General features: G+C 40.5%; 2 protein-coding genes across 3 annotated transcripts in view; one reads left to right on the forward strand and one right to left on the reverse strand.

The window, feature by feature from the left end:
• IQGAP2 (IQ motif containing GTPase activating protein 2) overlaps positions 1-26,013 on the reverse strand; it is a 66,000-nt gene that overhangs the window by 22,743 nt on the left and 17,244 nt on the right. The window contains exons 8-15 of the mRNA XM_054398141.1: positions 24,880-25,034; positions 24,173-24,333; positions 21,499-21,623; positions 19,341-19,504; positions 10,871-10,961; positions 3,541-3,702; positions 2,299-2,441; positions 1,135-1,305 (exon numbers count right to left, since the gene is read on the reverse strand). Of these exons, the coding sequence (XP_054254116.1) occupies positions 1,135-1,305; positions 2,299-2,441; positions 3,541-3,702; positions 10,871-10,961; positions 19,341-19,504; positions 21,499-21,623; positions 24,173-24,333; positions 24,880-25,034 (1,172 nt within the window). The remainder of the gene's footprint in view (positions 1-1,134; positions 1,306-2,298; positions 2,442-3,540; positions 3,703-10,870; positions 10,962-19,340; positions 19,505-21,498; positions 21,624-24,172; positions 24,334-24,879; positions 25,035-26,013) is intronic.
• On the forward strand, positions 12,843-16,704 carry F2RL2 (coagulation factor II thrombin receptor like 2). 2 transcript variants are annotated; one of them, XM_054398142.1, is made up of 2 exons: positions 12,843-13,039; positions 14,656-16,704. In XM_054398142.1, exons 1-2 carry the CDS (start codon positions 12,982-12,984, stop codon positions 15,741-15,743), a joined length of 1,146 nt encoding a protein of 381 aa, XP_054254117.1. In that variant the 5' UTR covers positions 12,843-12,981; the 3' UTR covers positions 15,744-16,704. The 2 variants fall into 2 exon arrangements, with proteins under 2 accessions (XP_054254117.1, XP_054254118.1); XM_054398143.1 differs by having other exon boundaries at positions 14,662-16,704.

A 26,013-nucleotide genomic window follows, 5' to 3' on the forward strand; every position in this document is an offset into this window, starting at 1 on the left:
TAAACCAGAGAACAACTTTATTTACTACATTTCTCCATATTTTAAAATGTGTTCACAGACCCAGACCCTGAATTCCTTAAAGAACATCATTGTCCTTTGTAAGGCTCAAACATCATGACAGAAAATGAGAAGCCATCTAATTATAAAGGTATTCATCATCATGAATAGTTGAATAATTTTATTATAGTTTTAAAAAAAAAGAAAAAACTCTATTGCTCCATGTCCTATGATATTTGGTGGTTGATTGTTGGTTGTTTTGGGGTTTTTTTCAGTATCAGATTGATGCCTGGGGAGGACAGATTTAGACTGAATATTAGGAAGAAATTCTTTACAGTAAGGGTGGTGAGGTTGCCCAGGGATGTTGTGGATGCTCCCTCCCTGTAAGGTGTTCAAGGCCATGTTGCACGAAGTCTTGAACAGCCTGGTCTAGTGGAAGGTGTCCATGCCGATGCCAGGAGGGTTGGAACTAGATAACCTTTAAAGTCTCTTCCAACCCAAACCATTCTATGAATCCATGAAATTGCTTCTAATAGCAGGTGCTGTTTCACTGCTTAAAACCAGCATGCATGCATTTGCTTGTTTTAACACCCTCAGCAGAAAGTTTCCTTTATACTCCTAAAGGAGTTCAGCAAAGAGACAACATCCAAGAAGTACTGTTAGAGCCCGAGAACACCACAACAACTGCCACTCCCTACTCAGCTATGACTTCACGGAGCAGAGGCAAACCACTTCCAACTGGGGGTAGTCTAGAAAGGAATGTATTTAAGTCATGCTTTGCCAAAGAATTTTTGCTTTGATACTCAACAAATGTAATCTGATCTTGTACTGTGCATAGTTGTGTACCATGCAAAACCTTGAAGCAGGGTTACATATTTCTGAGCTTTTCCCACTGAAGCACCTTTGGCTACAGGTGGATAAACCCCATTCTTTTAGAACTGGATATTTGCTATTTAAAAACACAATTACTCCAATGAGAACAACATATTTGCAAATGTAAAAGCTTAAATTGCTGCTAGTGTAAACAGGGAGACAGAACCCATCTAAGAATTTTATCAGTGGTGGTAATCAGCCACATCACCTGTCACATCCAGAAAGCTGCCCAAGCCTTGTTACCTTCTTTTCCTAGGACAATACCTGTATTTTGATGGCAGATGGTTCCTGGTTTTGAAGGTATGCTCTTCTCTCACGATAATTTTTTCTGACTAAGAATCCCCTTGCTCGGGCTTGCAGCTGAACAATCAGATTCTCATTAGCAAGCCACAGCTGCTCCCGATTGTAATCTGCTGTAACTTGTTCAACAATATTCTGTTAAGAGACCACGGAAAAAGGTAATTTAAAAGCAAAAAAAAACCTCAAGCCAAAACCATCCTGGAATTTGGTTGGTATTCTGTCCATTGTCTGTACAGCTTATGTTCATCCTATTTAAGTCCCTCTGATTTACCCCTAGATTATAATCAGTATGGAGGAAGAGTTGCTTAGTTAGCCCTGAATTTTATATGAAGGGTAAATGAACTCCTATTAAGGCTTAGTTATTCAGCTGGGTATGCTAGTTTGAGATTTTTTTTTTCATGCTGGAGGAGAGTTCTGCTCTCCTAATGCAAGCTTTTTGTAGAGGTTAGATGTCTAGAAATGCTGACTCAGGGGAACTCACTACAGAATAGTGCACTCAAGCATTGCTGCAGTCAGAGTAGCAGAAGGACCTACACTGTGATTTGAACAGTTTGTGCAGCAGAGTAAACCTGTCACCTAAATGGGTTGCTCAGAATAAAAAACACCCCAAACTCCACAGAAGGTTTTATGAGATCTGTGTTGTTCTAAGCTATATTTTATGCTAATACAAAACCTCTACAGCAAGGGAGTTTTAAGTATCACAGTCATCCTACTCAACTTGTAGATACAAGAATCATGCCAGATGATTAGATTTAAGCACAGCACAGTGCTTCTGCCTGCCCGCAGATACATAATGAAATTCCGTATCATAGGCCAATGGGAAGTCCAAAAAATATAAAAGGATATGAAAGCGCTAAGACTTCTGTCAGTGTCTGATGGTGGCCATTAATGAGAATACTGTAACTTCTAGTTAGGAAGTACCCAAATCATTATCAGACATCAGAGAGAAGGTTGTGCTATCACTGTATGCACTTAGGCTTAAATCGCTGCTCTTGTCAGAAGCTGATACTGAACTAAAGTGGTCTTCAGTCTCCCCTCAGCACAGCCTTGATACTGCTATGTATTGATATCTCTCTGTCACATGTAGATGCTGTATTTGCAATGAAGGTAAACATTTCAGGCACCTACCTGGATTTCTTCACCAGTTAACCAGGAAGTTTTTGGTACAACTCCCTCAGGGGCAACACAGGTACCTTCCTCTGTTTCCACGTTGTAGTAGTACTCATACATGTTTTTCATGACAAGTTTAATCCATGGCCATTCATTAGAATCTAAAAGCAACACATACAATTAACACTCACTCATGCCCTGTTACACTCATTAATTATACCTCTCTCCACCTGTTTCCCATTTCTACAGTTGCTACAAATCCATTTTACATGCAAAGGCACTCTATATCTTAGGCCAGGTTTTAGTAAGGATACTTTCAAAATATCCCATTAGGTGGATTAGGATCACTCTTCTAGAATGAGACAGCTATGAGATTAATACAGATTTTCTGCCAGTTTTTTCAGACCCCCATGTGGCAGGTTAGTGCTTGCCCCTGAAACTGTGCGTGCTATGTCTTCCATCACTCAGAAAAGTGGAACTGGGACTGTTTATAAAAGGACATTTCCTGTAGACACATCATTGTCTTATTTAGTGCTTTGGTAAACAAAGCTGTATCCTGGTAGGCAGGAAAAGCCTCACTTCCTTATGGACGAAGACCCCCACAGTAAAGCAAAAAAGGTCAGTTGTGAAAAATGCCTTCTCAGGATGTGTGTTGCAGGATGAAATATGCCCACCTGCTATTAAAAAAAAATGTACTACACTGGCAGTAACTTTATGTAATTGTTAGCTAATATTGGCTGCATTTGCTAACAAGATAAAACATCCCATTGTCTTGCTGTAGGCAGATTCTAGCCTCAGTTTTTGGTGGTACCTGCTGCTTTTGCAATGCGCAGGGACCATAAATTGATTATGAACACTCTGGTAGAGGCTGGCCAGATTTTTGACAGTAATCTGTAAGGCTAAAGTGTGTAGCCTAACCCTTCTCTGCTTCTGCTTATAGGAAAAAAAAATAACAGCAATATTGTTTTCAGAGAGGATGGACTGGTCTACTGAAAGTCACAAAGAAGCTGCCCTAAATTCACTCAGAAGCTAGTCTGAGACCTAGAAAAATCTTAGCTAGCCTCTGAAAGTATCTGGACTCATTTTCAGCACATACTGCGGTCTGGATCATTTGTGTAACAGCTCAGCATCATGTAAAAAGCACTTGGACAAGCATAACATTGGTCAAAAGATTTAGAACTGACAGTTTTAAGTAGACTTTCTGTGCTAGTGGCAACATGTAGACATGTGGATCTGTCATATTCAGGAAGTTTTTTTTACCTTCTCTAGTTTTCAGGTTCTTGGCTTCAGAGAGGTTCCTGAAGTAGGTTTCGGCACACTCAGGAATGACTCGTAATCCAAACCTCGACTGCAGTATCATCAGAATTGGCTGTGAATCACCCTTCTCCAAGCTCTTGTTTATCATTGATGTTCCCAGAGCCACTGTGGTTAAAAATGATATAGAAAATTAAGTGGCTTATACATTATTTACCCACAAGTCTGTCTTCCAGCAACATTGGCAACAGACTTTTAAGGCTGGCACATGCAGACAGTATGACATACACAGCATGTGTTACACCCATTTGCAGCCTCCTTCATGCTTGTAAGGACAAGCGTATCAGAGAAAAGCAATCTTGTCAGAAAATGTGTGCTCTGCCCAAGCTGAGATGCAGCCACAGTATAGACTGATCTGAGGGCATAACTGCTTTCCTATCAAGTGACACACCAGATGATGCCAGGGCAGGGATTGAGGATGGCAGGTATCCCCTACATAGCAGTGCCCTAACAGGCCATCATCTGCTGATCACTTTGGAGCCTTCTAGAGGTGAAGTCATTCAGTTACAAGCTGTAAACCTTAACATTCACTTATACTGTACAAAATAGGAACAAAAACTGATCACCTTGAGCCAACTATTGCAACACTAGAGCAACCCTTTCTTGTCCTCACCCCCTCTCTAAGTGTATTTAAAGATGATGTGGCAAATTCTCGCCCTTGAGTTTGCCAGAGATCCAGCTTTTGTTTCAAGGCCACATAAAAGAGCCCTGAGAGGTGATGCTACAAAGCATGTTCAAAATCTGAGGTTTTACAACATTACCCATACTTTGACTCAGGACTTCCTAGGTGTCCTTTGCTTTGTGCAGGTCCTGCTGAAGAAGCTTGATACTGTCACAACTGATAGCATGTAGTAGCACATGCCACTTCAAAGTGCCTTAAACACTAGAGTTATTTGCTGCTTTAGAAATTGCTTCTCTGCTCCTTAATAGTGTTCTTCACATCTAAATTCAAGATTCACACACGGAGGAATGAGTGTATGGACATTTAGCTAGAACATACTATATAGTGGCTATATACTGGCTTAAGTGAACCTGGCTACCTTTGCATCCCACAGCTGTGTTTCATGCTGCAAAACCAAACACTTTCCCTTATATTGTGAATAATAAAAACAATTTTAAAAAAGTTGTGCTCCACAGTGCTGCTCTTAAACAGAGCTGACCCAAAAGGTACTCAGTATTAGAAGCCCACATACAGGAGTTTGAGCTAGCAGAAGAGCATTTCAGCAAAAGACAGTTTTCCTTTGTGGCTTAACTGAAGTGGAATGGGTGGCTTTGGCTGACAACAGCAGATTAATCTCCAAATGGCTCTGGCAGCCAGCTGAGAAACAAGTAAATGTGCTATACCACACCACCACTGTTTGGATATTTACCAGACTGCATCCTGCTATTTTCTGTGCTTTCAAATAACCCCTGCCAAGCACACACTTACTCCCCATGAGACTGGAGATGGCTTTGTACAACAGCTGTGGGACTGTGATGCTCAGGCATATGCTCTCAGTAGTGAAGAAACAGGAAAAACTGAGAAGCCAAACATTGCTATCTTGCTGCTGCTGATCCAGATGACTCTGGGAGCTCAACCCAAAGCGTACACAGTCCCATCTGCCTTGGTAACTCTGGTCACCAGTATTTGAATGCTTTTCTTCCTCCTTTTCATGCTATAGCTGCACACACTGGAAGCTCTTACAAAACCAAAAAAGCACACAACCTAGATAAGAGTTGTTCTGTAGGTCCTACTTTTCCCATTTTCAATTAATCATGTCTTCAGTTTTGAAGGAAACTGTTTGGAAAATACTTAGTAGGGTAAAATAACAGCTTGACAGAAATTATTACTTTCCATCTAGCCACTAACACTGCAGCTATTGCTCCAAAGAAGGGCCATGCAAACAGTGAAATTTTAAGCTAAATGGATCTTAGCCATCTCTAGCTTCAGGAGAGCTGGTGGTTCCAGTCTGCTGATGCAGCAATTGGGCTGCTAGTACCAGAGCAGCACCATGGAAGGCTCTTTTCCATGCCCATCCTTCTTTCAAACACTTTGATATATAAAGATGCAGCTGTCTAGTGTGATAAATCTGAACTCTCAACAGGGCCAAAGATCAGCTTTGCCTTATGACACAGACTCTTTCATGACAGATGGACTATTTCTGTGCAAGACTAAGAACAGTATTGGTATCTATTTCTAATGGCTATACATCTGGTATTTGTTCTCATTTTGTCCTCCATTTAGATAAGGAGTACAATGGTTGATCTAAATAAAGACATGAGGCAAGGTGATTCAAACTGCACAGCAAACAGCACAACAAATTAGGCAGCGTACCAGCATTCTCTGAACACATCTTCCTAAATGAAGATACAAGATACAGAGTCCTTTAGTGACAGGGACTGTCATTTGTAAAAGTCTTAAAACATGTTAATATTGTAGTATTTTATAGCTACATAAGGCATTAAAAATAGTTTGGAAGGGATCGAGACTATTTAAACACATCAGTCAATATCTTCTCTTATCTTAATACTTATTTTATTGCCATGACTGCAGCCATCACAAAACCACATTTTGTTCTGACTGAAAAAAAAAAAAATAGATCTCTGACTGCTGTGCAGAAGTTTTGGAGTGGGATGTGAGGAGTTGTTTGCCTTTCAAAAATAGCATCTGAGATAGATTAAACTAAAAGTTCATTTCCAACTTGTGATCAAGCTGAACTTTAAGTTGACTACGTGAATGCAGCACAGTTACTTCCTGAGACAGGATGTGCTTGTTACAGGAAGTATCTGGTTCTGTTCCATGGGGAAATTTTAAATCTCGGATTTAGCTGCAAAACCTTAGAGCTCTTCTGAAGAATGTGCTGTGCTGACACTGCTTCCTTTCAACCCAGAGGGCAGAGTACAGAAGATTAGTAGTTATTTCCACAAGAGACTTGTTAAAACGTTTCTACTGATTGTGTGAAGCTTTTCATGATCAAGTATTTAATAAAAACATATTATATGAAACAATTATACTACAACAACTAGGTAGTTGTTGTTTGAAGCGGTAGCCTATCGTTAACCACACTGTAGAATATTGATATATGGATAATGCTGTACTATTTTCTGCAGGCCATTTATAAGATATATCCTTCATGCTTTTACACCAGTTAAACACAAATGAAGATGTTTTCAAGGCACTCTTTGGCTTTAACTTCTATCTGTTGATAAGCTATGAACTTCCTTCCCTTCTCCACACTCAGATATTTCCTCATGCCTCTGAGCAGCATCAATGGGACAAGTTTTTGTTCACAGAAGTGTGAGCACTGCTGCATAGAAGAGATCAGCTGGAACAATGCATGTGTGTCTAACCCCACCTCAGAAAACATAAACCAGATGCTTTTCACTACAGATGTGTGACCTACAAAAATACCTTGTCTTCAGTGTATCTGGTTACAGTAAGACTGTTGAATTGATTAAACTGACTCTGTAGTAGCAGTAATGCTAAATGCAATGTTATCTGTAGCAGGATTAAGAGCTATCTGTGTTCTCTTCCACCCATAACTTGCCAAGTGCTAACTACTGACACAGACTGCCTTTAAGTAAACAGGCTGCAGCACTGCACTATTGAATGCTGAATGCATCACTGCAGGAATGCACTGACTTCAGCAGTTGTATTCAGAAGCTCTCCAAGTGCAAAAGAAGGTGACACTGAATCATTCAAAGGCAAGCCAAGCAGAAGGTGAACCAATATCCAATGCCAAACTAACAGCCTCAGCTGGTGTGCACTGGCCCCAGGGAAGAACAGGTAGGGACATCATCATGCTCTCCAGTGTCTCATGCACTCAGCAATATTTCTACATTACTTGACATGGTTTATTGTATATTATTATTTTTTCTGAAATTATTAGTCAGTCCAAATTTTTACAGAGGGTGATACACAATGTTCTGACAGGATAAACCTCAGCATTTTCCCTACAAATTAGAATCATAGAAACATACAATTATTCTGATTGGGAAAGACCCTTAAGATCATCAAGTCCAACCATTACCTAACTCTACCAAGCCTGGTGTTAAAATATGTTCCTTAGCACCACTTCTGTGTGTCTTTGGGACACCTTCAGGGGTAATTCAACCACCTCCCTGGAAAGCTTGTTCCAGTGTTTGATAACCCTTTGAGTGAAGAAATGTTGAAGAAATGACTTCTAATGCCCAATCTAAACCTCCCATAGTGCAATTTGAGGACATTTCCTCTCATCTTATCACTTGTATGAAGGAGAAGAGAACACCCACCTCATAATAATCTCCTTCAGATAATTACAGAGAACAAGAAGGTCTCCCCTGAGCCTGCTTTTCTCAAGGCTAAACAACTCCAGTTCCTTCAGCTGCTCCTCTTATGATCTGTTTTCCAGACTTTTCACCAGCCTCATTGCCCATTGCTGGATGTGTTCAAGCAACTCAGAGTCTTTCTCATAGTGATGGCCCCAAAGCTGAACATAGTACTCAGGGGGCGGTCTCACAAGTGCTGAGTGCAGGGGAACAATCCCTGCCCTTATCCTGCTTGTCACATTATTCCTGATACAGGTCAGAACGCTGTTGGCCTTCTTGGCCATCTGGGCACACTAATGGCCCCATATTCAGCCAACTGTCAATCAACAAGCCCAGGTCTTTCTCTACCAGGCAGCTTTCCAGCCACCCTTCCCCAAGCCAGTTGTGTTACATGGGTTGTTGTGACCCAAGTGCAGGACCTGTCACTTGGCTGTGTTGAATCACATACAGCTGGCCTTGGCCCATCGATCCAGCCTGTCCAGGTCCCTCTGCAGAGCATAATGGCCCTCCTACCCCCAGTCAGATCAACACTCCCTCCCAGCACAATGTCATCTGCAAACTTACCCAGGGAACACTCAATGCCCTCATCCAGGTCACTAAAAAAGCATTAATGAGAACTGGCCCCAATGTCAAGCCCTGGCATACAGCACTTGTGACTGCCTGCCAAGTGGACTCCATTCACCACCACTCTTTGGGCCCAGCCATCCAGTAGTTTTTTACCCAGCAAAGCATCCACCCATCCGAGCCATAAGCAGACAGTTTCTCCAGGAGGATACTGTGGAAGACAGCATCAAATGCTTTAGAGAAGTCCAAGTAAACAACATCCACAGCCTGGGTCACCTTACTGTAGAAGACCAGGTTTGTAAAGCAGGACCTGCCCTTCATGAGAACATGCTGACCAGGCCAAATCAACTGGTTGTCCCGCAAGTGCTGACTAATAATCTGCTCCATGACCTTTGCTGGCATCGAGGTCAGACTGATAGGTCTGTATTTGCCTGGATCATCCTTCCAACCCTTCTTGTAGAAGGGCATCACATTTGCCAATCCACAGCTGACCGAGACTTCCCTGCTTATCCAGGACCACTAATCAGTGGAAAGTGGCTTGGTGAGCACTTGTGCCAGCTCCCTCAGTACCTTTGAGTGTGTCTCATTTGATCCCATAGACTTGTGTATGTCTAAGTGATACAGCAGGTCACAAACCATCCCCTCTTGGATTATGGGGCCTTCGTTCTGCTCCCCACCCCTATCTTCCAGCTCAGGAGGATGGGTATCCAGTGAACAACCGCTCTTGCTACTAAAGACTGAGGCAAAGAAAGTACTGAGTAACTCAGCCTTTTCCTCATCCTTGATCACTATGTTACCCACCCCAGTGCAACAAAGGACAGAGGTTCTCCTTAGTCCTCTTTCTGTTGCTAATATATTTGCAGAAGGATTTGCTGTTCTGTTTAACAGCTGAAGCCAAAATAATTTCCGGTTGGGCTTTGGCCCTTCTACATTTTCTCCCTGCATAGCCTCACAGCAACCTTTTAGTCTTCCTGAGTGGCCTGGCTCCTTCTGCCAAAGACCATAGACTCTCCTTTTCTCCCTAAACTGCAACCAAATGTCTCTTCTCAGCTGTATTGGCCTTCTTCCCCAGTGACTCAACTCTTAGCACCTGGGGACAGTCTGTTTTGCCCCTTTGAGACTCCTCTCTTGCTGTATTATGTTTCCAGCAGACATCAGGGAAGGTGAAGTTTCCCAAGAGAACAAGGGTGAGCAATCATGAGACTTCTCCCAGATTTCTGTCTCTTTATCCTGGTTGGGTGATCTGTAACAGACTCCTATCAGGATATCTACCTTGTTGGCCTTCCCCCTGATTCTCACCCATAAACAGTCAACTCTATCATCACCATCATTAACCACAATACAATCAAAATTGACCTACAGGAGCACACCACCGCCTCTCTTTCCTTGCCTATTCCTTCTGAAGAGTTTGTAGCCATTGACTGTGACACCACAGTCATGAGACATACCACCACATTTCCGTGATGGCCACTAGAGATGCACAGCGACTTCCCATTTCTCCTGTTTGTTTCCTATGCTGCATGTGCTACTGTAGATGCGCTTTGGCTGGTCTAATGGTCCTGTCACCTTTTTACAGGGAATAGTTCCTACCTGACTGTTCTCAGGTGCTTCCATGTTTATGAACCGATCAATAACCCTTGCATTTTTGTTGCCATGTGGGCCTCCATTCCCTACCTCCACTGATACGATAGACTGAGATCTCACTAGCACACCATCATTCAACGATTGGTGTGCTGCCCTCAGGCTTATTTCTAGCAAGCCCAGTTTGTGCCCTTCCCTCTTCCAATCTAGTTTCAGGCTTTCCAACAAGCCCTGCTAGCTAAGATACTGTCCTCCCTTTGCAACAGGTGTATCCCTTCAGTTGTCAGCAGGCCTGATGTCATGATATCCTCTTCCTCAACTGATTGGCAGACCATACACTTCTCCAAAAAGCCCAAGTGCCCTTTTTACACCACTTCTAAAGTTAATAAATTCCTGGGTTTTGTTTGTTAATACTTAAAAAAAAGCATAAGCAAAGTTGTAAATGTAAGAATTTGCTCTTACAACATGCACCAATATTTTAGTCTTATATAAGTAAAATAAGCTCCTGAAAAGTATTCTTATTTATGTATCTTCTGTTTCATCAGCTCTGTGAAGATACACTGACACTAGAAATCGTGGTCATGATGTTAACATGCGTAACCAAATCCACCAAATTTTTAGGCGATCCATAAGGACTATCACTTTAGATGAAACTGGTAACGCCCTTGGAGTGTTGGTCTCCAACACTACAAGTTACCCAAATTTCAGTATGACAATATCTTTGTTTCTTTTCATGTATTTAAAATGGCTGCCACACTTCACTGAAGTGGAAAAAATTAATTACTAATTTCAGTTTTTCAGGATTAAGAAAAACAGGAGAATGCACATGCAGGTTAATGCTTACAGATTTCTGCTTCCTTTATATTGTTATTGGCGTCACTGATCCCTTTCTGTATTTCATCCAGCCACAGAAGTGCTGATTCATCTTGGGATTCCTAGACAAAAATAGAGAGAAAAGTCTTGAAAAAAAAAATCAATGATAAGAGAACTTGTCTGGACCTACCAATAGAGCTCCAGTAGAAATTCTTCTCTTGCGAAGCCCTTGGACACTAAAAAGAATTTGGCTGCTTAAAATCAACAATAAAACACATTGATATGCTTATTTACTAACTTGAATAAACTGTTTAAATACAAAGCTCAGTTTTCATGTATAGAGACACCATTCTGCTAAAGATTAATAAAAACTTTGAGTGAAGCTAGATATGTTTTCATTTCCATAACATACAAGCAAAGTGATCAGTGTCAAATAAAACTACACATCATCATGAAGCGCTGCAACAGTAGCATAAAGCACACAAAACAGAAGACTGCAAAAAATTTGCTTTCTTTCAGAATAATCCCTTATTTGGAAAGAATTTGCATGTACACTTGAGTACACATTCATTAGAAAATAAGAGTGAAAGCTAACAAAAAAACAGCTCAAGTTTAATAAAGATGACCTAGTTCGGGTGGCAAGCGTTTCAAGAATTAAGGAGCACAGCAGGTCTCACTTTTCCTACATGGCAACAGTGCTTAAAAAGTTAAAATTGAATGTGCCTGAAAGACTTTTCACCATCCCCACTAACCAGCACTGCTCCATCTGCCTAAGTACACAGATGAACCAACACTTCAGCTGAGAAAATAATGTTTAGGAGTTAAAAGAGACATTTGAAATCTAATTCATTAGGTGGGTGAACAAAATAACATTCTGAAGAGGAACTAGGATTGCTAGGCCTAATAGGTTAATGATGACAGAAAAAGGAACATACTGATTCAATAAAGATCTATGATTATATACATACAAGTATTCCGGGGGGGGGGGAAGCCTACAGAAACTCTCTCAAGCTAAAATAGCATGGACAAAGAACTGTCTTTGGAAATCCATGTTTTTTCACCAACTCCAGGCCACGAATCCTATAAACCTGTTATCCACAGATGTTGCAAAGATAGGACCAAAAAAACCCTAGAGAGACTCTTATATGTGTAAACAACATAACAGAATATCAAAGTAAAATTAGGCTGTGGCAGGCAAGTCACATGACAGTGTGGGGACACAGGTCAAGTTTTAGTAAGAAGAAAGTAAAAATTAGGACTTTAGAGTTTATACTGAATTCCCAATCTGTGGCTGACAATTTTAAGAAAAGGACTGAGAAACAGTAAAGAATTTCTTATCCAATGTTCAGCTTTTACACAGTAGATATAAAAGACACAAATATTGCTCTATGGCATTCAAAAAAACCCCACAAAACAGGATGTGGGGGGAAGCTAGGCAGAGAAAAAATAAAAGGAAGGAATCAATAACAAAAGATGCAAAGAGGGGATAGGGGAAAAGTTTTAGAGACTGCAGGATGTGGAGAGGTGGGAATGGTTTGAACAGAGTCAGTAGCTCAAAGGAACCAGACAGCTAACACTGGGTAGGGAGGTAGAAGGCTAAGCAGAGTATAGTTTTAAGGCAAGTCTCTGTGTGGCTTGCTTTCACTTTTGCATTTGCTAAACTGAGATCACCACACTCCTTCACCAAGCCTGGCTTCTTCCTCAGAAGGGGTTACAGAGTTCAGCAACATGTGTCTGAGCCTGTGGATAAGACCCTAGAGGATTTACTAAAGCATACCCTTTGATTTTTCCAGAAAACATATTTTTATCCCAAACGTACAAATTCTAGCTGAAGGACCCACACTGGCTTCAGGCTTGTGGTAAATTAAGAGTTAAATTACTGCTGTAAAGCAATTTTATCTCTGTGTTGGGCAGAGGCTGAAACTGAGTCATGTGTGCATATTTGAAAACGTCACACCCTCTTGCTGTAGTAGACAAAGAACAAACTAGCTCCATACCTACAGGATGCTTCTGGAAGACAGATCAATCATTCTTTAGTCCCTTAGGGGAGAGTGGGGGGGCTGCAGAAATCCCCCACAGAAAGCCTCGGGGGATGAACTAGAGCAGCATCGTTGTTTGGCTTGCTGGATTTCACGTACCACAATGAAGATACTAGTTTTTGCTGGACTACTCACTCTTGCCTCCAGTCGTTTCACAACAGGTAAGTCCTCATTTCTCTATCTATTCCATATTTGAATAAATAACATGGGCTTGTTGATAAATGTGTTAATGTCCACTTTAAATTGATTGTATGTGCCTAATTACAGAAAACTACAGGAAGTCTCATGTAAGGCAGATTTTTATTCTTCCATTTCAGTGACACCTTACTTCCCCCCACTCACTTTCCTTAAGAAATTTTATTTAAGGGATCTTTCTGCACTTACTTAAGACATATATCTTCTCTCCAGTATTTCTGTAGTGGTATGATAATCTTAAACCTGTAGAGTCTTGTTCTTTCTGCTTTAAAACATTCAACAGAAGTACCACTTCACAGAGAGTGCTATTAGAAGGAAATGTTCAGAGAACTATTGTGACAAACATAACCAAAGAATCAAGTAATCAGCTGGTTTTCTCCCCTCACTAGAATTCAGGCTGTTTTCAAGCCAAGCTCATTTTAAAAGCTATTTATACATATAAACACACATGCAATGCATATATGCATATGCATACGTATCTCTTTTAAAGTGACCATAATTAATTTTCTGGATTAACCATCCAGAAAATTACTGAAAGGGATACAGTCTACTAATCATCATCTCAGAAAGCTCTACCATTAATCTACCAGTAAGCATTGATAAAGCTGTATTCTGTATTTCCTTCCATTATGCAGGGGTAAAAGAAAAACCCACAGGCTTTATCCTAATTTCAGTTTGCCTCTGAATTCCATTTCCAAAATGCATGCTCTAAGCTTTACACTAAGTCTTTTTGCAATACACACAGCTGAGGAAACTTTTAAATTACAAAATTAATTACACATCTATTTTGCAACACGTGGTGTTAGGAAGTATTTTAAACACATTTGTGCTTCATCTGGAAATGTCAGGGTCTCTACAGAGTTCTCAACTGATGACTGAGAAACAGGCATTAAAAAAAAGTGGCACCACTGGCTTTGCTCACATTGTAGTGATGTTTACTTACTGAACCTTCTCCTGCTGCATGAAAAGTTTTATTCACTTATCAGTAAATTTGATCTAGTATCAAGCCAAGCATTAGTTTTAACGTCTTAAGACTCACTGCGTTTCCTCTCGTGTGAGAAGCTGAAAAGGTCAGGTTTAGTCAGAGGCTGAAGAATAACACTACTTGTATCAGAGACAAAAAATTTGTGGGTTATTTCAATTTTCTAATGTAAAAATGTCAGCCTACATTAGGCAAGACATGAAGTGATCAGAATAATACAGCTCTTTGCTTTAGAAATTGTGATCAAGCCTAGACCAAGGCTTATTATATGATTGCTGTTCCCAGCATTGCTACCACTGGGAAAAACCCTCTACAGGTGATAAACATTAGACAAATATCTGATATTTTTTGCCCAAAGACTACTGAAAACATGAAGAAAACAGGGGAGGATCAACTTAACATCGTTGTATTTTTAAGGTTGGGTGTGAGATGACAAAGTGAAGATTGTCTCCTTGAGTACATTTGATACGAATAACCAATGCAAAGGGGAATGCTGACAAATCTTTAAAACATATTTTGCTTTTCTCTATACCTGAAGGTGAATTATATTGTTAAACCTGTAGTTTGCCCTTTTTAACAATTTAAAACTTTTTTTTTAAGCCTCAGAATTTTCACTGAACGACTCTGCAATTAAAACAGTGTCTCTTATCAAGACTTTCCGTGGAATCTCAGCAAGAGACTATGATTACATTCCCCCTTATGCTCTAGAGGGGGAGACAACAACCATCCATATCGAAGAACACAAGTGCTTTTCAGAGAAGTCAAATGATTCCACTTTAACAGAAGTGAACAACACCACAATGGAGTACCTGACCAGCTCTTTGAGCACCAAACTAATACCTCTTGTCTACCTCAGTGCTGTTTTATTGGGTGTACCATCTAACGCCATCATTCTGTGGATGCTGCTGTTCAGGATCCGGTCTGTATGCACTGCCATCCTCTACACAAATTTGGCAGTTTCAGATCTGCTCTTCTGCATCGTGCTACCCTTCAAAATAGCGTACCACATCAATGGGAACAACTGGATTTTTGGGGAGATGATGTGTCGAACTACCACTGCCGTGTTTTATGGCAACATGTACTGCTCCATTCTGCTGCTCACGTGCATCAGCGTCAGCCGCTATGTGGCCATCGTTCACCCCTTTACCTACAAGAGCCTGCCAAAACGTGCCTATGCCATTGTGGTCTGCGCTACCGTGTGGATCATTGTCTTCTTGTACATGCTGCCACTTTGTATAATGCAGCAAAGCTATTACGTGAAACAACTGGGCATTTACACCTGCCATGATGTGCACGACAGCTGTGAAACGGTATCTTCATTCCAGTTCTACTACTATGTTTCTTTATCTATCTTTGGTTTTTTAATACCTCTTGCAATTATTGTCTTCTGCTATGTGTCAATCATACGAACACTCAAGACTCAGGAATGGTTCTGGTATGTTAAAGTCAGCCTTTTGATCCTCGTAATCTTTACTATTTGCTTTGTGCCAAGCAATATTATTCTTATTATCCATCACATCAACTATTATTATTACAACATAGATAGCTTGTATTCTTTTTATCTAATTGCTTTATGCCTCAGCAGCTTAAACAGTTGTCTTGATCCTTTCCTTTATTTTCTGATGTCGAAAATTAGAAGTCAATCCAATATTTATCTAACAATGGTTAAAATATCCAGGGAAAAATGACATTAGTTCTATATTTATAATATCAGAATTATGGTTTTGTACAGTATTGACCCAGGCAACAACAAATCTCAGGTGCAAAAATTAAACTTTAAAAAGTGTTAGAAAAGATGGTGTCAGTAAAATTTACTTGCTTCCATGCACCACACCAGGAATATCTTCAGATATTCCAGCTCTGTGGTTTTACCATGTGTATTGCAACACCCAGAGTACCTAGATTCAGGGAAATGGCTCCACACCTCCATTTCCTTCTAAGGAAATCACTTTCACAGCCATGGAGAGGAAACTGCCAGTCACTGCCAGAAGAGAAATCAATATCTGAACAGCATTTATAGGCCCATTCATGATTTCCAAATACGTCATATTAGCTCTCAGCCCATAACCACTGCAGGATCAGGGATGTATAATCAAGTTCTTGTCCCAGTGGAAACTGAAAAAAGTAAAAGCCCTTTTTAACGTGCCTGGGAGCTGCTGAGCTTTGCAGAAGCTCCCTGTCAGATAGCCAACAGAAAATATTATCCTTCATGTTGGAAATTAAAAGTCTGAGTCCCCATAGGTTCAAGAAGCAGTAGATCTACAGCTCTAGGCAGAGCCTAACACTTTCAAGGAAGCATCTCCTATGAGGCTGCTTAACCAGCTTTGCACTGCAGACTTGTTCTTCCACTCTAACTCATGAGGATTGCTGAGAGCTAACCCTTATCAGTGTGAATCCAGGCATGTATTATTCTTGCTTAGTAAGCAAAAAGGGGAAGCTGTTTTGTAGTTTTCTCTACTTCCACATCCTCACAGGAAATGCCTGCAATGTTATGAATACTGAAGCTAATAATGATTGATTATTCATCGTAATAAAGTAAGAGGTCAACTGCTGTACTTACAGAAAACCTAAAGTTATGTATGTATAAAGTTCCTACAAAGTGAGCTCAGTGGTTGGCATTTGTAACCATAGCATGTAAAATGGGGATAAGAAAAGTGTTTTACATCAGTTTGATAACAATGTTGTAAAAAACTTTGCTTAAATAAAATCATTTGCACTGGAAAAATACCTTCAAGCAATTTTGAGCCTCGTAAGACTCCCCATTTTCAATTTCTTCTGTCTCCTAATTCAAGTTAGCTTTAATGATGTCATTCCCCAACAGGCATGAAAACAGATTTTAAAGGTAACTTTAAAATAATTCAGATGTTATATAACTATTGTAAATATAAAACCTAACTGTAAAATCTGCATGCTTGTCACTCAAAAAAAAAAAAGTAGTAACACAGGAACCATTTCTGAGTTTGGCATATCTCTTTAAGTTTTCAGATATCCACAATACATTCCCTTAACACAAGAGTTTCTCTTTACTGGGACATGAATACACTTCATTTGAAATGGCTTTGAGAACTGTTAGAAGCTGTGCTTTAAGGTAACAGGGAAAAAAAAAAAAAAAGATCAGGTTTGCATTTTCTATTTCTAACAAGGAGCAAGCAGATGTGATCTGAGATTATGGCCTGTAACAAGGATTGGGAGGTTTGGGTGCAGACTATTTCCCCAAAGCCACCAGTAACAGGGTTGTGACAGTAAGCTGGTTAGAATAAGTGAGCAGATTTGACCAATGTGTTTTTTTCCAGACACTGAGGAAACACAGGAAGTTCACAGGCAGACCTATCTGATCCTTGTAAATCAAATACTTCCTTTTGCCACAGCTCACTCTTAAAACATACTAAATACAATTTAAAGGCAAACCTCCTTTATAAATGGGGCTCATTGAAAGTGGGGAATAGACAAACTTTATACATTGTGCTATCTTTTCAGTTCTGTTTGGTTGATTTAGTGTTTGTGTTGTTTTGTTGGTGGAGTTTTTGGGTTGTTTTTAATTACTTAAAAATTATTGTCATCTTTTTATTATTTTTAAGGAAAGTTCAGTGTAAATTGTATATTCACCTAAAGAATGGTGGTGTCCATCTGACTGACCAGCACAGAGAGTAAGTCAGACTAATGAATCTGAGTATTTCTTTTGGGACCACAAATATTGTACAGTGTCTTGCTTTCTTCCCAGCCTCCCAAACAGGGATAATGCTCCCATTTACAGAGATGTTTCAAATCGTTGTCAAAGGACTTCAAAACCAAAATACCTCAGGACAGAAAGGCCATGAAAAGTCTCTAGGAACATCAAAAATATTTGAATGAAAATATTTTGAAGGGAGAGCACAGTTTTTGTTCCAAAGCTTGGAGACACCCATTTGTTTCCCGCCAGCAGGATCACACAGGTGTAGGAGTAGGCAGCAGGCTTGCTCCCAGGGAGCACAGCAGCAGCTGTGCAAGAGCAGGCCAAAGCACAGCACCTGGGGGCTGTAGACCTCTACCTCTGCCCACTATTCATGCACAAAGGTTCTAGCATGTCCTGGGCCAGCACCATGCAGCCTCCATTGGCATGGTCACTTTCTGCATTTTTATACCAAACCTGGTCCCTCTAGGACAGGAGTCAGCATGTGCTGTATCTTTCCCAGCACACACGACAAGGAAGGAGGCTTTTCAGGATCCAGAGCTCAGTGAAAATATCCCTTACCTGGGAACCCAAGCAAGAAATCAAAATGTGCAAGTGCCTTTAGAAAGCTCTGGCAATGGATTGTGGAAGCAATTTCACAGCTGGTACACACAGTATCCAGATAGCTGGAAATATATTTCTAAAAGCCAAAGTTCAGGGACTTTGTCCAGCTGACCATATTGCTTTAGGAATGCATTATGTGAATTTTAAGCATCTAGACATTTTAAGTGCTGTGTTAGTAGCTTTAGCTAATCTTGTGTTCAGTTAGACCCTGCAAGCTGTTAGGCTGATCTCTGTTTATGCATCCCTGAGCTATGATGCTAACCAGGGCATTGCTTTTGGGGAAGCAGATAGCAATATCCTGATGAGACAGCTTTAAATTGAAGGCACATGCGAGACAGTCAGCTTGTTGTTACACGATAAAGCAAGAACATAAATACAAGCTAAGATCCACTCTTAATAACTAATCAGATTTAAGCACCTGAAACTCCCCTAAGTAGGTCCCAGAGGTTTGTTAAGGAAATCTGTGACTCCATCAGCACAACTCTGACACCTTTCTGGCAAAAACCTGAGTTCCCATTCAAGTTGTAACTGCCTGCCTGACACTCTGTTAACTAGATCCTTGCAAAAATTCACTAGTGTTCACATTTTATAATAACTGCAGCAAGATACCACAATTTTAAAAAAGCACAACAGTAGGGACATATACAGATTACAATTGAGAGTTAATTCCTTTTGCCAGTCAGAATAAGTTGTAGGGGACAGTTACTTTTAGTGTCAGTTTTTTGTTCTTGTCTTATTCACAATCCCACAGGTACAGCTCATCCAAGCATCAGGAAAACAATACATGGACACATGTGCAAGTAAAACAAATTAGAATTTAACTTCTGGGAAAACATACACACACACACCCTGCCTCAGAACACTCCACCACCACCCCCACCCTCACCAAACACACCCTCCCCCTCCCCCCAAAGAACACACACATGCTCCCACCGCAGAACAACCCCCCCCCCCGCCTCAGAACACACGCACCCCACAAAACACAACACCCCACATCAGTCAAAGCTCTAACCTTGCATTTCTGTGCTTTGGCATGGTGCAGAACATCCTGATAATGCCTTGCATTTACTGGTCTCACATTTTGTAGCTTGGCTGTGGGCAACAGTAGGGTTTCCAGGGTTTTCTTAGGATTTCCTTGGTCAATTGCTTCATTAATGTGGCCAATTGCAATGATTCCTGTGAAATGGAAAAGTTATTAAAGATGTAGTTACCAAAGAAAAATGCAACTTACCAAATACCAGGTACAAAGTAGTAATGTGAAGAACAGAAAAATCAAGTAACAAGAAGCAGAGGCAGCGACAGCAGCTGATTTACAATTATTTTTGCTCCAATACTCTCGTGAAGATACTGAGTTGCAACTTTTCTTTTTGCCACAGTTATTCTTTACTCTGAACCTGCCTTTTCATGAAAATGCTTACTGAAAAAAAGAAAAACAAACTTCCCTACTTTCAGGGCAAGAGCATCTACAGGAAACCTGAGGAAAGATTGGGTGTCACACCTAAATATGCTCATCTACAAATTGTCCCATAGTGCTGAAAGACTTATTTTCAAGTGATTTAAGACCAGACTACTTGAAACACCAGTTTGGTCAACTATACATGCTGACCTCCCAACCAAGCTTTATGTAGCAACTTATTTTCATTTCAGCTTAAATAACTAATCTGATAATGATGACCTTAAGAGAAATCATTACGTTGTTCAGACCACCACCATTCAGGATTTTAAGTTAGCAAGGAACATGACCTAGTGTATTTCACAAAACATGTAACTCTTTCTTTCAGACTGGTCTCAACATTTTAAAATCTATTTTCCCTTACCCCGAAACAGAGATGAGGCACGCTGCTCAGAGTACTTTCTTCCTAAAGCCACTCCAGAAAGGCATCAACCAAGAGATTCCCCATCACCTGTGAGGGATGGCATCCCTCATAACAGCAGACTGTCTCTCACCAACTCTCTCCCAGGCCCACCACAGCCCAGCTGATGGGGTCACAGATCCCTGCCCTCATAAGACTCTAGGAGCAAGGAGTTTTTCGGGAGTGCTGCCAAAATGGGACTGTCAGTGTTATTGAAACCAAGTGCAGCTATTTTAGTACTGAAGACCAACTCTCCTAGTGCAAGACCACTCCTAGTGATTGCAGAGATTCAGGCAAAAAAGTGATTATGTCAGGCAAATTAACTGGTCAGCACCCTACCCCACCACAGTGCACACATTTTGAGTAAGCCATAAGGATCCACAGCAACAACTTGACCGGATTTGGGAAGTGACAATCCAGTCAGTTTTAATATATCTGTAGCATAAAGCTTCTCTTTCCAGTATGAAACAGTAGCATGCATGGCACTGATGGCAGTGTGGGAAGGGCACACACACCACACATCACTGCCACCGTGAAAAGAGCTTGTGTCTTACACAAAGGCTCTCAGGCTATAGTCCAGACTGCTTCCCCAATGGCAAGCAGTCTGAAAACTGCCATCACCTTTCCATGCTTCCAGCAAATTAGGCATAACTTGATGGCCTCAGATTTTAGTGTAAAAAAAAAAAAAATCTTCTGTATCTTGGTCCTTTAGCATTTCTGAAGCCCAGATGATCATTTATCTCATTTACTGTAACATCACCCTTTTGGGGCAACACAATTATATTCAGCTTCAAAAACAAGCTCTACATCTGTTTATATATTAGAAAAAGTGGGCATAAGAAGCTACTGTCAGAGAGAGTCAAGTTACCTAAATAGAGCGCAGTACAGATAATTGCATTGGAATGCTGCTTAGCAATTCTCTTGTGGAAAAACAAGGATTTGGAAATCACTGAACATTACAGAACTCTCTTCCACAGTACTCTGCCTATAATTTCTTCTCCTGTCTTCCAATATGCTCTTTGCTTAACATTTCTGCAAAACTCCCAAAGCAAGACCATCTCATTAAATACTGAAAGGTACTAAGTGGGCAGAACCAAGGCATTTCTGCAGACAGCAGGAACCCTACAATATCTTTCAGGCAGCCAAAACATAACCAGGAGTACCTCAAGGACTTTTAAAGACCAGCGGGGGCATTCAGAATTATTTAATGTGCTTCTCTCTCGAAGGCTGCCTACACAAGGCCATTCAGCTCAGAAGTTTGTGTACCAAGGACCAGACTATCATCTCTGCAGGCAATGTAGAAGAAGAATTACTTACTTTCATTTTCTTCTTGAATTTGTATATTAACCATGTCAATGCAGTTCTGGATATCATTCCAGCTTAAATAGTCTTGGCCTTGAGATGAAGCCTCTGACTTAATAGACAATAGTGTATCAGCATAACTATAAGAAGATATAAAATATGTGAGTGTATTTCATATACAAGATAAACTGCCATAAAGAATTAGTGAGTTACATCATCCATCATGTAGTGCCTATTATCTTTTTCAGTGAATGAATTTCAGATACTCATCTGAAATTACAGACACATAAGCTGCCTTGCTGGTTCCACACATGCATTTTAGTATCTGAAAACAATTGGCCTGTACACAAAGCACTCTTCTTGGAAATGTGGGGTGATGGTAATACACACACTGGACATATACTTTACTTTATGGTGCTACAGATAAATCTGGGATAGTCTATGATCATCTAAGTCAAGTATCACAATTTCTGCCCTAGTATCAAGTAGCAGCACTTCCTGCTACCTCCATGCTCCCTCCACAATGATGGGCCATGGGCAGAGGAATGGAATGAAAAGTTATGCTCTTCTCCCACAACTCATGGTCCTCCAAGGACAGGGTCTGTAGCCTGTGTCTACTCTTAAGAGGATCACAGATCAAGATGAACTGGAAACATTCACAGTAAACTCAGGCTTATGTAAGTTAAATAATTTTCAGATTCCTGAATCAAGCATAGAACTGCCACAATATGTCAGATCAAATACTTGTATTCTATTTCCAACAGAAGCCTGATAAATTAATGGTTGCTGAGGAAACAAAAAATACAGAGGAGTATCATGATTTCCTGCTCTGATTTATCCTTCCGGCATTTACAGCCTGTGTTTAAGGGCTTCCTAAGTTGAAGGCTATGTATCACTTCAATAGTTGCAAACATGTTCTGTGCTCTGTTCATTTACCCATTGTAATTTGAAATTGAACATATTCTTGAGTAATAAGTCACACTAAGTGTTTTGTGAGATTGCAGTTCCTTAAATGTATTTTAGCTTTATGCTTGATAGCACTTAATAGCACTAATATGCTTGATAGCAATTTTAACTTATTCCAATTCTCATAAGAAAATAAACATTTGAGTTAGAAGAGGAGCTAGGAACTTCTATTAAACTCCACAACATATACACTTCTGCAGACCTATTTAATATTTTCCCAAAATTTTCTCTCCTAGGAAACACATCTCCAACAAATTCATTGCTTTGGGTGGAAAGCCATTGGTCACAATCTCTCTCATTGAACTTCTACTCATTCTACTGTATTCTTTCTGTAAGCTTCCTGCAATATTCAACATATAGCTGCCAGCACAGATTTACATAATGCCATAAAAACCTATTTTGTTTTCTATTCCAATTAATTTACACAATCACAGCATGGTAGGTGCTAGAAAGGGCATCTGGAGATCATTTGGTTCAATTCCCCTGTTAATGCAGGTTTAGAGGAATTCATCGAGGTGTGTTTTGAAAGTCTCCAGAGAAGGAGACTCCACAACCTCTTTAAGCAGCCTGTTTCAATGCTCTGTCACCCTCAAACATTCTTTTTTTCCCTAATATTTTTCCTTATGTATTCCTAGTGTTTCATTTGTATTGACTGGTAGGTTAATCTAAAGATCTGGTCACAGAAACACCAGCCCAATTTGCTGCACTTCTGACACTTTGGAATCCATTTATATGTATTTGCAACATTGCTTCTCTTGCCCACAATCACCACCTCATATTAACAGAGGTCATGTGGCAGGTCAATTTTATTCCTCCAGTGAACAGGATGGCCTCTTGCTCCTATCCTGACTGCCTTTCTTCCATCTTTGTGACACCAAGCAAGGGTCTCTCTCAGATTCATGTCAGTCTGGTGAAGATCTTCAGCCACTGCTGTTCCTTTTGCCTAATAACGCCTTCCAGCAACATACGGAGGTTTCTACTAGCCATGGCCACATGCTAGTGCTCATGCCTCCTTGACCTCCACTTCACATGGATGGCTCAGGTCCCACACAAATTAGTGTTGCTTGATATTTTTTGCAGATACACAAAAAAACCATAGAGGTAATAGCAGCATATAGCTGTGACAAGTCAGGCACATGGTGCAAGCAGCTGGCAGCTGAGTGAAGCCTATGATTTAATGCTGAACATGCATATGTGCCACAGAGTTGTACTCAGCTTTTTAGAAAGCAGGACTGTGCTACTTTTTCAGACCTTTGCAATTTTCAAGCAAAAAAAAAAAAAAAAAAAAAAATTAGCTGTGGTTTAAGGGACCTCCTGGACCTTAAAGCCTTAAATACTACTTCGTTCCAAAGATCATCTTTCAGAACTGCAGAGAGGTTACTGATTAACAAATTTCAGCTACAGTTGCTTATGTTTTAGAGTCCACAAAAATTCTCAGATCTTGAAGGTTGCTTTCTGAGGGTATTTTCCCTGGACCTCACACATCCTCTGCCTTTAAACATCTGAAGTTGTCTGACTGCTTGTACTCCTGGGTAATACTTCTGGGTACACAGCTAGTTTAGCAATCATCACATTATCCCTTATTAACTTCTAATACATGTTTATCTTGCAGCTTTTTCAAATTCCTAGCCACAATACAGGCCAGCCCACATGGAAAAATGCCTGCTTATCCTTTTTCAGAATTTGCCAAGTCTTATCCAGACAAGACAAAATGAACCTTTACCGTTGAAAGTTTTCCTCTTCCAGATTATTGAAGTCAATGCATGGGTTTCTGAGATGATTCTTTATCGTTAGGATGTCCTTGTTTTCCAAGGCCTGGTTTAGCAACACAACAGCTGACAACATCTCTACTGCAATAGACAGTTCATCATGGGCCAGGTAGTTCTGTAGGACAACAATGTACTGCTGTCAGGAAGCTAAATAAGCAGTGTAACAAATTTTGAGTTACACAGTCTAGATATCATCAAGGAAATCGACTTGATTTAAAAATCCTGGCAAGTTTGCTAGTCACAGGCATGTCAGATTAACATAACACTGGTGGTAGAGCTTACGGGGTTTGTTACACACCCCTTCATTCAGCCTTTCCTTCTTTTGCTCCTCAGTCCCATCCATTCTGGTGTTACACTCATATTGGGGGATTACTTTTCTACACAACGTATAAAAGAGAGTTAGTCCTCATTAAGAGCATGCAACAACGAAAAAAAAAGTCAGTTGATTTGTTGCAACACAGGAGTTCAGCCAGAGTAAAGTGTGTTAAGAAACAAATTCTGTAAATGAGTTTGCCTATTCAACCAAAGCCATTCATGCAATACGTAACACCCTGGCAAGAGAATTAAGTCTGATTTTACACAACAACATGCTATGTTTGTGCTCTTTCGTGGTTTGACTATGTAACATCAATGAGCAGGTTGTAAGCTTTTTCACTCTTACCACAGCATTCTGTTGTTGGAGGTTGAACAGTTCAATCTGATAGACAGCAGCAGCAAATGAGTGAACAACAGGCAGCTGTGCCTCCGGTTTCATCAGTGCAACCAGTGTTTTACTAGCATCACAGTTACGAATTGCAGTATTGATATTGTCAACTGCTATAAGTTCTGGAGAACAGCAGGGAAAAACATAGGTGTGTGAGATTCTTCAAGACAACTGCTGAATGTTGCAGAAACAGTGTCTGTTCAAAGCTATGCAGCAAATTGACTAAAAGAATTTAAAGTTTCTGGACTCTTAGATATTAGAGACTGTTTTATGTTGAAGGTACAATAAGCAAGGAGCTGACCCCATCCTAACAGAATGGTCTAACATTCTTCCTAGGTGTGCTTGTGGCAGATATTGCTAGGTATGTCAGCTACTGTGCCTCAGTCTTGCTTCACCCCAGATGCTCCTTACCTTCTACACCATGCTTCCCTCCCCCAGCTCTCAGCAGGGCCTAACTCAGCTAGCTAAAACAAGCTTGTCTGCACCACCAGTGACATTCTTATTGTTCATTTCAGGAGGCTTCATAGAAATCAACCAAATATGTTGGGGAGTTGGGCTTTTCAGTGGCTCAACTGATGGAAAATCACATACTATGGCTTCTAGGACTTCCTCTGTATGCCATCACCTGTTCATTTGTGCAACAGTGTGGAAGATCAGTCCTCGCAAGTGCTACCATCTAGAAATTACCCCTTCCCTACAGCTCAAATTTCAAGGCAAACAGACCACCATACAGGAGGTATGAGTACCCTTTTTGGTACCTCAACAACTCCACCTGTTTCACTTGCTGAACTGACTTCAGCAGAGATTTGAACCCTAGCAGAGAAACTCTGAAAAACACTTCCTGCTTGGGCAGCTGCAGTAACCTTACAACACCCTTTGCTTAGTCACAGCCACACCTGGCGGAGCCAAGTCTGAGGAAATCCAGGTAAGATGCTCCCAGGGACATGTTGTACAAGGTCTTGCTCTGGTCTTGCACAAAGGGAAACAACCTTGAAGGTTAGAGTGCATGTGGCAAAGAATGACAATTACGTAACTGTCATTTCCATCAACAAAATAACTGCTGTCTCCTCCACCCTGTCTTAGGACTTTTCC

The sequence above is a fragment of the Indicator indicator genome, chromosome Z (assembly GCF_027791375.1).
Source record: "Indicator indicator isolate 239-I01 chromosome Z, UM_Iind_1.1, whole genome shotgun sequence".
NCBI lineage: Eukaryota > Metazoa > Chordata > Aves > Piciformes > Indicatoridae > Indicator > Indicator indicator.